Raw genomic sequence first — 12,382 nt, 5'->3', positions numbered from 1 at the left:
CAACAGCTAGAGTTGTACTTAATGTTTAATCTACTTCCTGAAGCCGGTGCGATAGCACACACCTAAAATCCCAGAGACTTGAGAGGCTGAGGCGGAGAATCCCAAGTTTAAGGTCAGCTTCAACAACTTAGCAAGACCCTGTCTCAAAAATAAAAAGGGCTGGGGATGTAGCTCAGTGGTAGAGCACCCCTGGGCTCAATATCCAGGATATATATCTTATATATATAACCTCAAAGCCTAGGACAGACAAAATCATCAAAAAATTCTTAAGGTCAGCTTCAACAACTTATGTATGTTTACTTATGTTCCTTATCTCAAAAGATATATATCTTTTGAGATAAGGAACATAAGCCAAAGGTTACCAACCTTAATTTTTTTTTATACTAGGGATTGAACCCTGGGTGTTTTACCAGTGAGCCACACCTCTAGCCCTTTTTATTCTCCACTTTGATACAGGGTCTCACTAAATTGCTTTGGGCTTTGCTAAGTTGTTGAGGCTGGTCTTGAACGTTCAATCCTCCTGCCTCAGGCTCCAGAGTCTCTAGTTGTTCCCCATTCCAGCCTTAAATATTTTAAAAATATCTATATGTGATATATACTCAACTATATTAAAACATATAGCTATGCAGATTACTCTATACACATAGTATCTAAATACTTTTAAGAATTAAAGCAAAAAAAGTAGATGATTCTCAGAAGAAGTACAGATTCTAACAATGTTCACTCTCATTAGGAATCAAAAGAAATGCAAATTAAAGGAATATGCTCATTTCTACTTCAAATTAGAATCTAGTTGGTAAATTTAAATTATATCACTGTCTTGGAGAGGATCTGGATAAGTGAATATTCTATACACAGCTAGTGCAGTAGAAACAGGGACAACCTATCTGGAGGGCAAATTTACAAAATAAATGTTCATACTTCTAGGATTTCTATTTCAAGAACCCTCTAAATTTAATGAAAATCAGAACATTTTTAATAGTGAACAATTGGAGATTAGTTAAATCATGGTGTATTCAAAGAGTAATATGCTACACAGCTATTATGAATGTTTTTAAAGACTACATAATAATTTGATATAATGTCCCTGATTTAATGCTATATGACACAATAGCAGAATATTACAATCTTATTTTTATGAATTATGTATATGGCAGACACTGTTAATTGCCACAAGTCAATCCAAAGGAGAGACTGGAAAAACTAAACACTAGTCTTTGCAGTCTGTGACAGACACATAGCAGACATCTAGGGGTTGCTGGAGGGAGAGAACCTTATAGGAGATGCTGACCTTTCTCAAATGGAAATATAATTGAGCTGCCACTGCCATTTTACAACTGTGAGGAACAGGCCGAGAGAGACATTGAGCTTGACACTGCTGAGCTGCTAAACCAATGCTGGAAATGGCCTATTTTAAAATTATTTATTTATTTATTTATTTATAGTACTAGGAATTGAACCCAGAGGTGCTCTACCTGTGAGTTACATCTCCTGCCCCTTTAATTTTTCATTTTGAGAACAGGACCTCACTAAGTTGCTAAGGCTGACCTCAACCATAGGATCCTGCAGCCTCAGCTTCCTGAGTAGCTGGTATTACAGGCATGTGCCACCATATCTGGCTTTCATTTCTTATTAAGTGAAAAAAAGAACTATGTGTGTGTGTCGGGGGGGGGGGTCATTATAGCTGAGTTTTCTGTTACATTCATCTGAACACAGTCCTAATGTATGCCTAGTCAAAATTCTAAAATGTTAATAATGGTTACTTTTGAGGAGTCACATTACAGTTGGTTTTTACTTTGCACTTTATACTTCTCTAAAATTTTTAATAATCTGGGCACAGAGTCATACACCTGAAATCCCAGTAGCTTGGGATACTGAGGCAAGAGGATTGTAAGTTCAAAGCCAGCTCCAGCAATTTAACAAAACCCCGTCACAAAATAAAATATAAAAAAGCACTGGGGATGTGGCTCTGGGTTCAATTTCTAGTACAAAAAAAATTTTTAAATAATAATATGGAATTAGAAAATATTAAAAATCAAATATCAAACAAAGAACATGGGTGACTTTTAAAACACCGAAACATTCATCCAGTCCTAAGCTGAGAGTCAGAAGACCAATGGGCAGCTGGTTCCCTGAGAGCTAGTCTTAACCTTGGCTATTGGCTTACATCTAATTCAGTTTCCTCATATGTAAAATTTAGACAGGGGTTCTTGAACGTTTTGGAATGTGTGCCCCAGAACCCTTTGGTAGTCTGGTGAGACAGTGAATCTTTCTCAGAACAATGCTTTTAATCAGATAAAAGGCAAAGAAAAACAACCAATTATAGTAAATTAGTTTATCACAATATTAAAACACTAATTTGTGAACTGATAGGATATGCTTCTTTATTAACATATTCAATAAAAGGATTTAAAAGTAGAACTAATAACCATCTTAATTTTGAGGTTTGATGAGTATAAATGACATCTGAGATATCTCAAATAACTATAATGTGATATGAAATTACCTGTGATGGCCATTGATGGGAAGGTCTAACACTACTATGCTCTGTAAACTAAATTCAAAAATAGAAGGAAATGATAAATTTCAATTAGAGGTCAGTGAAAATCCCTGCAAGTTCATGGATACCTTGAACTCTATGGGGACCATCTGGAGGTCTGTGCACCCCAGGGTAAGACCCCTCCATTAGATGCACCTGAAGACTTCTTCCTCTTTCAATTCTCAAGGTCTACACATTCGTTGAAAATTAGTATCTTTCACATAAATTTCAATATTATTTACTCAGTGATAACAGACTGGTTTTTATAGTTATAAAAGAAAATAATCTTTTATAGTTATGAAAGAAAATAATCCAGGTGATTCATTTGCATGTTTCTTTGATGAGGTTCGTTCTTTATGTTTAATACAGCTAGAAGGCAAATAAAGGGGAATTATATTTTTAAATATTAAACAGGGAAAAACTAAAAAGACATATTCAGTGAAGCATTCAACTATATACACCTTTTAAAACATCTAAGGAGTAAGCCAACCCATGCTGTATGCCATCTCTTCCCGGTTTGTGCTTGGGGGACTGAGAAAGGTTGCACAGCTCCACTTGACACATGGTGACAAATCCACCAAAGTCTTTCACTTTAGAGATATCCTCCTGCTACCAAGGCTTCTGCCTTTATAAGCCCTAGTTTCATGTTTGGCTCACAATGCAAACCCTTCTTCAACATGTGTGTTCTTCCCAGCACCCATTTTCTACAGAGAGAAGCCCCATATACTCCACCATTCACACACTGGAGATGAGAAAAGACTGATCATTAGCTTAAAAATAGTTGGCTACACAGCCCACTTTATCTTGCCTTTATCGTTGTGCCAAACAACAGACAATCCATGCGTCTTACGATCTTCAACCAGTTCTTGCTATCAACGAGTGAAAAGCCTTCCTGCAACAAAGTAATTAGGCAAAATTAGCAACAGAAGCAAAAAGGGACATGAGGAACAATTATGGTATAGCTGTTTCCTATTAAAAAGTTGTGTACCAATTTGCAGTTCCACCAGCAATGTATGAGTGTACCTTTTCCCTCACATCATCATCAACATTTACTGGTGCTTGTATTCTTGATAATTGCCATTCTGACTGGAGTGAGATGAAATCTTAGTTTTGATTTGCCTAATTGCTAGAGATGTTGAACATTTTTTCATATATTTGTTGATTGTATATTTTCTTCTGTGAAGTGTGTGTTCAGTTCCTTAGCCCATTTATTGATTGGGTCATTTGTTTCTTTGGTGTCAAGTTTTTTGAGTTCTTTGTATATCCTGGAGATTAGTGCTCTATCTGAGGTGCAGGTGGTAAAGATTTTCTACCATTCTGTAGGCTCTCTCTTCACATTACTGATTGCTTCCTTTGCTGAGAATAAGTTTTTTAGTTTGAATCCATCCCATTTATTGATTCTTGATTTCACTTCTTGTGCTTTAGATCCTAAGCCAACATGGTGAAGATTTGGGCCTACTTTTTCTTCTATTAGATGCAGGGTCTCTGGTCTAGTGCCCAAGTTGTATGAAGCACCCATCCTCAGATGACAACCTGTTTTTCCCCAACCAGACTTCAAATGGAACTGACTTCTAAAAGGAAATTCACATCCCCCACGTCGTCTTTGATCCACCTGGAGATTCCTCAGAAAACTTGGAAAGGAACCACCATTGGACCCACCTATCCCATTCCTCGGCTTATACCCAAAGGACTTAAAATCAGCATATTACAGTGATACAGACACATCAATATTTATAGCAGCTCAACTCACAATAGCTAAACTATAGAACCAACTGAGATGCACTTAAATAGATAAATAAATTTTAAAAAGATATATATATGAATGTCACTCAGATTTAAAGAATGAAATTATGGCATTTTCCAGTAAATGGATGGAACTGGAGATTATCATATTAGATGAAATAAGTCAATCCCAAAAAACCAAAGGCCAAATGTTTTCTCTGATATGTGGATGCTAATTCACAATAGGGGTCAGGGGGACTAGGGAAGAATACTTACTTTAGATTAGGTAGAGGGGAATGAAAGGAGGGGAGAGAGTATGGGCAGAGGAAGGATACTAGGATGAATCAGACATTATTATGCTATGTACATATATAACTATATGACTGGTGGAATTCTACCTCATGTACAATCAAAAGAATGAAAAATTATACTCCATTTATATATGATGTATCAAAAGTGCATTCTATGGTCATGTATAACTAATTAGAACAGAAAAAGAATTTTAAAGATATCTCTCTCTCACTCACACTCACTCACACACACACACACACACACAGACAAGTTGTATATCTTTTTGTTTTTTAACTTCCACAGAGTAGAAATGACCCAATAGCACCCATCACTGAGGTGACCTCAACACACAGGCCCTGTGTCCAGCTGCTCTTCTTCATGATCAACATCAGCAGTCAACATTTTTTTTTCTCTTTCTTAATCTTTGCATACTGAGAATTAAGAAAATCCCCCAACAGTAAATGTCCATAATCACATTTGCAATAAAATGCATTTATGTGCCGCTAGGATTTGCCAAAATGTGATTTTTTCTATTCACAAGAAACATGTGTTTCATTATACTAATTTATGAACTTATTTGGCACATCCCTCACAACATAGTGACATTTCTCTTCACAAGAATCTTATTTTCAGATTATTATGAATGGAAAATTTGAAGTTGCTTGTTTCTGGATACTGAATGTTCAGTTCTTCATTTCCATCTGTGAGGTGAGGGGAGGCATAACAAAAAAGGCAGAGAGGGCAGTTGGTCTGCTCCTTAAGGTGAAAAGATTCCTCTCAGTGTCACTAGTTGCTGTGTGTGCGCGGAGGACCGAGCTAGCTCGAAATAAACACCTCTTTGCTGCTTACATCAATCTTGGTCTCTGGTGGTCTTTTGGGGGTCCGGAATTTGAGCATAACATATGGAGACTCGTCCAGGATCCCCCTTATAAGCCCCAGACACCCCGATCGAGAGGTGATGAAAACCTGGCCAGTATACAAGTCTGTAAGGTAGAAGCTTTAAAAGAGCAATTATAGCAAGCTGGTATTCTAAAGTTGTATGAAGCACCCATCCTCAGATGACAACCTGTTTTTCCCCAACCAGACTTCAAATGGAACTGACTTCTAAAAGGAAATTCACATCCCCCACGTCGTCCCCCAGGTCGTCGAGCCCCCTCACATTCAATGCCCCCTCTCAGCTCTGAAGTAGCCAGAATGAGCCATCGCCCCTTCTCCTTACAGCAATAAGGAGTTCTTAAAATTAGAGGGGGGAATGAAGTCAGAAATAGTGTAGATAGGTAAATTGAGTCAGACTGGATCTAGGAGGCCAATTTTGAGTGAGTCTGGGAAGCTGAAGACTGTTCCCTGAGGGTTACTGTTTATTAAGATGTAGAGCCGGGGCTGGGGATGTGGCTCAAGCGGTAGCGCGCTCGCCTGGCATGTGTGCGGCCCGGGTTCGATCCTCAGCACCACATACAAACAAAGATGTTGTGTCCGCCAATAACTAAAAAATAAATATTAAAAAAAAATTCAAAAAAAAATTGAAAAAAAAAAAAAGATGTAGAGCCTGCCCAAATAGGCCCCCAACTTAGGGAACTATGATTGGTTCCCAAGTTTCCAGACAAAGGTGGGAATAAGAAACCAGCCTCTACCTCAGAGCAAAGCCTGTCCAAGGAAGGGGGTGTGACCCTTGTCCTTGGAAAAACCCACAGAGCACTCCTAGGCACATACCCACCCTGCTGAGCTGTTTGTCTGCAAATAACAGGAGAGATCTGTGGAGCCAGGTTTCCCTGACTCAGTCAGGCTAGGTGAGGACCCATAGCAACCCCCTAGCAACCACCAATCAGCATGAGACAGGGAAAATACCTGGGATGCCAGATGAACCCCCCAGTAGTTTATGGTGGTTGATAACATGTTGGGAAACCACGTAGTTCAGCATATACTCCCCTCATGGCCTAAACCAATCAGTTCAAATGAATCCCCCACTTGTACTAAGCAATCACCCTTACCAACCAATTCCGCCAGTGAATGTGCTAATCATGTTTTAGAGTTGTTTTATGTTTTTCCCACAGTGTGTGATGGATGTGGGAAAAACATAATGATGTATGTGAAGTCCCTGCCTTCCCCAAAGAGTGTATAAAACTACTACAAACCCTGGGTTCAGGGCCTCTTAGCGTCACCAGTTGCTGTGTGCGCGCAGAGGACCGAGCTAGCTCACAATAAACCCTTCTTTGCTGCTTAAGAAAAAAAAAAGTGAAAAGATGAGATTTTTTTTTCTGCAGCTTTTTAATAAACTAAATAGAACAGACTATCTAATGATTATGACAACTCTGAAACTCTAATTATGTGGTCAGTCCTTGGTGAAGCAGCCTACGTGAGAATGTATTTTAGCATATAGTAAAATTAATCCAGAGGCCATTTAATGGACAGTTATGCAAAGAAATTGCAAGCAAACTGCCTTTTTCTGCTGAAATATGAGTCCATTACAGCCAGGGAGGGCTACTGGAATAATTCAAGAAATTTTTAACTCTTGGAAAATAAAAGAAAATGTTCCTTATCCATTTGAGTCTTCCCCAAATCCCTCTTTCTAAATCTAAGTATGATGAAAGTTGGACCTTGAATAGAAATTTACTTCCAGGAAAACAGTTTGGGCTAATTCTTCATTTTCATTTTTTAAAAAAGAATTCAATTCTAAAAGGCAAATTTTAATAAGACTTTTAGCACCAATAGTAGGTATTCTTTACTTTTTTTTAAAACAGAAAAAGAAGCTAGGCAAGGCATCTGCAATTTCTTCTTAAATGCTCTCAGAATTAGTAAGAAATTTATTTTTATATTACCCAAATATAAATAACTATAGTTTCAAATGGCAGTATATGGGGAAACTCACACACATTACTAGAGGATCATTACAAATAGATACAGGACAATTTTTAGTAATATCAAAATTACAAAAACACTAACCTCTGTCCTAGCAACCCCAGTGCTGGGCATTGATTCATTTTACAGATCAACCTGCACACATGTGAAATGATAAATGGACAAGGTTAAGCATTTCTTAACTTACCCCCCAAAAAAAAAAAAAAAACCCTGAAAACAACTCAGTGCACATCTAGGTGAAATTGTTAAATTAATTATGGTACTATGTACAATGGAATACTATACAATTATAAAAAGTAATGAAAGCTCTGTATCAGTGCTCTCCACATACACAAAATTTTATAGAATCACTTTAAGAAACAAAAGGAAATTGGCTGAATATTAATATTTTATTTTATCTAATCTATTAAAAATGTTTATTTTACCTTATATTAAAACATTAGTGAGACTACAAAAAAGAAACTTAAATCTTTAAAATTGAGGTGTATAGTTTAGAGCATAACACTGTATTACTGAGGGTTAAAGTGAAATGTAGTCCTAACCCTAACAAAACAGTAAAATCAGTAAAGTCAGGTTTGAAATGAAGTTTCTACATTGCTTCCACTTTAAGTCTAAATTAAAATGAAATAAAATTTAAAATTCAATTTTTTAGTTGTATCATCAATCCCGGAAGTGAGCACATATCAATTGCTCAGTAGCTGGTTACATATGGTTTGTAGTGACCTTCTTGGACAGTGTAGCTCTTATAAACCAGTCTCAAAACTCCTTTTGTATAAGAAAAGGAGGAAATAGAATGTATATTCTTATTTGCTTGCATTTGCATAGAGAAACAGGAAGGACTGATACACAAGTAACTAAAAGGTGTCTGTAGGGAATGAGAAGGAATAGTGTGAATGGGGCAGGGGTGGGAGTAAGTTTCCACTGTATGCCTTATACCGCTCTGATTTTTACACTGTCTCTTATGTATAGGAGAACATTTGTGCAAACAAGATTACCAATATGGCATGAGCATAAGGAAGAGGTAGAAGCAGAACCTAAAAAAATGATCAGTTTACGGAACTCTACTATCTTTACAACTGTTCTGTAAATCTAAAACTACTCTAAAATTGAAAGTTTATGAAAAGAGAAATGCTTAGCTCTTAGCCCTGCCCTCACCTTGTCCCCTCCTATCTCTAGTCTAATGGGACATCTCTTCTTGCTGCTCCACAGATCTGAGAACTCTACAGCTCCCTCCATGCTTGCTGCTGACTCTGCAAATGGCATTGAGCACCATCAGTCCCTGAAGTGACGGATCTGGTACCATGCTTGACTCCTTTTCTTACTCCTCTCTCAATACCAATCAATCTCTAAGTCTTAGCAATCCTAGCCCCTAACAGCTTTTCCATCTTGCCATTCTCCCCATTGACACTGTCACTGCCCACATCAGGCTGCCCATTATTTCTCCCCAGAATTACCACAATACTCTAAATGGCCCCCTTCCTCCAGGCCCAATTCTTTCCACAATCTGTCTATACTACTGCCGTAGTTATAAAAAACAAAAACTTGCTGCAGTCGCTTCTTTTGAGTGTGCCATCCCTTTTCCCCTACACACCCCCACTACAAGAAACATCTGCAGGATAAAGTCCAAATACCTTGGTGCATATAAATCTCTAATACTTGGCTTCTGTCTCTCATGCATGAGTATTTCCTTCAACTCTTGTGTAAACCCTGTTAGCAACTCTTTTAAAGCTTGTCTGTCTGGTGAGTGCAGGTCACTCACAGTGTGCTTCTCACAGTAAGGTGACCTGCTCTGTGTTCCACAGCATGCAAGGCCCTGCTAAGACACTGTCACTGAGCTCTGACAATGGCTGGCTGCTGTGCAAGGGCTAAAAACAAAACAAAAACAAAACCACAGAATTTGCCCAATGGGATGAGGACATGTGTCAAATCAGCTTCTCTGACTGATGCTTGGGATACTACTCCCAACTAGATCAGAATCACTGATGTTAAGAGGCTACTGACAACTGACGAGAGTCAATCATGATCCTTGGAATAGATGAAATAGAAAAATGACTGAACTAAATTTTTTTTTTTTGTATCTGGGATTAAACTCGGGGACACTCAACCATTGAGCCACATCCTCAGCCCTATTTTGTATTTTATTTAGAGACAGGGTATTACTGAGTTGCTAAGCACCTCGCCATTGCTAAGGATGGCTGTGATCTCTTGATCCTTCTGTCTCAGCCTCCTGAGTGGCTGGGATTACAGGCATGCGCCACCATGCCCAGCTACTAAAATTAATTAAATTAATTACAATTAAATTAATTAATTTAATTAATTAAATGCAAAAAAGAGATCCGCCTTGCTGACCTGCACAAGAGCCAGGGTCCAGGGTAAGCTTGGGTTCACTTCACCCCCACCCCCACCAGCACTGGGAGCTCAGGTCTAATCCACTTTAATCTTGAGACAATGCAGTTATCCCCATAGCCTTCCCCATGCAGTAGCCTCTACCTTGGGACAACAGACAGGACCTAGAAACAGCTGCATCTTGGAGCCGGCATCCCAAAGCCAGTAAAAGGCCCACCTTTCAGCCCCATCTCTGAAAGACGTTGCATCCATCTTGGGCACCTCCACTGCTCTCTCTCAAGTTACCTCTTGCTATTGCCGCTACCACCTAGAGTTGCAGTAGCATCCATCCTGGGACACTGGCAGATCTGGAAGCCCAACACCAAGGTGAGATACAGATAATCTACACAGATACTACAAGATTATAGGGTAGAAACTGTAATACCTCAGATCCACACTACAAGTAAGGAAATCACATAGAAAACATGAAAAAACAAGGGAGGAAAGTGCCCCAAACAAACCAAGATACTGCAATAACAGAACCCATGGATAGCACAGTTGATCAAATGTCAGAGAAGGACTTCAGAATGTTCATAATTAAAATGATCTGTGCATTAAACGACCTAAATGAGCAAATACAGGCAAAAATTCATCACTCCAACAAAGATAAGAGAGCAAATATAGGCAACCATTGATGACACCAATAAACAGATAAGGGAGCAAATACAGGTAGCAAAAGTTACTTCAAGAAAGAGAGATTCTGAAAAAAAAAAAAAACAAAAAACCAGAAATCCTTGAAATAAAGGAAACAATAAACCAAACCAAAAACTCAAGAGAAAGCATCACCAACAGACTAGAAGATCATTTGGAAGACAGAACATCAGATAATGAAGACAAAGTATACAATCTGGAAAATAAAATTGATCACACCGTGAAGATGGTATGGAACCATGAGCAGAATATCCAAGGATTATGGGATAGCATCAAAAGACCAAATCTAAGAGCTATCGGGATAGAGGAAGGCACAGTTTCAAACCAAAGGAATGCACAATCTCTTCAATGAGATAATATCAGAAAATTTCCCAAACATGAAGAATGAATTGGAAAATCAAATAAAAGATGCTTACAGGACACTAAATCTACAAAATTACAACAGATTTATACCAAGGCATATTATAATGAAAATGCCTAGCATATAGAATCTTGAAAGCCACAAGAGAGAGGAATCAGATCACATATAGGGGAAACCAATTTGTGTATCAGCAGATTTTTCAATCCCTAAAGCCAAGAGATGCCAACCAAGAATCTTATATCCAGCAAAATTAAGCTTTAGATTTGATGATGAAATAAAAACCTTCTATGATAAACAAAAATTAAGAGAATTTACAACTAGAAAGCCTGTACTATAGAACATCTTTAGCAAAATATTCCATAAAGAGGAATTGAAAAACAACAATGAAAATCAGCAAAGGGGGGTATTACACTAAAGGAAAAACTAATCAAAGGAGAAATCAAGTCAAGTTAAATACCAAAAATAAAGAAAAATGGATGGGAATACAAATAATTTCTCAATAATAACCCTAAATGTTAATGGCCTAAACTTACCAATCAAAAGACATCAACTGGCAGACTGGATTAAAAAAATACCCAACAATATGCTGCCTCCAAAAGACTTATCTCATAGGAAACGACATCCACAGACTGCAGGTGAAAGGTTGGGAAAAATCATACTGCTCACATGGACTGCAGAAGCAAGTAGGGGTTTCCATCCTCATATCAAATAAAGTAAACTTCAAGCCAAAGTTAATCAAAAGGGACAAAGAAGGATATTTCATACTGCTTAAGGGAACCATTCATCAAAAAAAAAAAAAAACATAACAATAATAAATATATATGTCCCAAACAATGGAGCATCTACATTCACCAAACAAACTCTTCTCAAGTTCAAGAGTCAAATAGACCACAACACAATAATTCCAGGTGATTTTAACACACCTTTCACCAATGGATAGATCTTCCAAACAAAAGCTGAACAAAGAAACTATAGAACTCAATAATACAATCAATAACTTATACTTAACCTACATATATAGAATATTTCATCCTTCAACGAGCGAATACACTTTCTTCTCGGCAGCACATGGATCCTTCTCTAAAATAGGCCATATATTATGCCACAATGCAACTTTTAGCAAATATAAAAAAGCAGAGATATTACCCTGCATTCTATCAGGTCATAATGGAATGAAATTAGAAATCAATGATAAAATAAAAAAATAAAAGCTACTCCAACACCTGGAGACTAAAAAATATGCAACTGAATGAACAATGTGTTGCAAAAGATATCAAGGAGGAGATTTAAAAAATTCTTAGAGGTGAATGAGAACACAGATACAACATGCCAAAATTTCTGGGACACTATGAAGGCAGTACTAAGAGGAAAGTTAATTGCATGGAGTTCATTCCTTAACAGAAGAAAAAGCCAACAAATAAATGACTTAACATTATATATCAAAGCCCTAGAAAAAGAAGAACAAATCAACACCATATGCAGTAGAAGACAGGAAATAATTAAAATCAGAGCTGAAATCAGTGAAATTGAAACGAAAGAAACAATTGAAAAAATTAACAAAACAAAAAGTTGATTCT

The 12,382-nt window shown here is 37.5% G+C and overlaps 2 protein-coding genes across 3 annotated transcripts in view; one reads left to right on the top strand and one right to left on the bottom strand.

Moving 5' to 3' along the window:
- Positions 1–4,293, top strand: part of Nptn (neuroplastin) — an 85,806-nt gene extending 81,513 nt beyond the window's left edge. The window contains exon 8 of the mRNA XM_026387647.2: positions 3,965–4,293. The gene's annotated coding sequence lies outside the window, so the exon portion shown is untranslated. The remainder of the gene's footprint in view (positions 1–3,964) is intronic.
- Positions 1–12,382, bottom strand: part of Rec114 (REC114 meiotic recombination protein) — a 107,971-nt gene that overhangs the window by 14,743 nt on the left and 80,846 nt on the right. Inside the window, exon 3 of one of the 2 annotated variants that reach the window (XM_026387650.2) lies at positions 3,348–3,431. The exons of the other annotated variant lie outside the window; for it this stretch is intronic. Coding sequence (XP_026243435.1) covers positions 3,348–3,431 — 84 coding nt within the window. The remainder of the gene's footprint in view (positions 1–3,347; positions 3,432–12,382) is intronic. 2 annotated transcript variants of the gene reach the window in all.

Source organism: Urocitellus parryii, chromosome 6 (assembly GCF_045843805.1).
Source record: "Urocitellus parryii isolate mUroPar1 chromosome 6, mUroPar1.hap1, whole genome shotgun sequence".
In the NCBI taxonomy this organism is placed as follows: Eukaryota; Metazoa; Chordata; class Mammalia; order Rodentia; family Sciuridae; genus Urocitellus; species Urocitellus parryii.
Note: the sequence above shows the minus strand (reverse complement) of the source record. Positions and strands in the feature narration are given on the sequence as shown.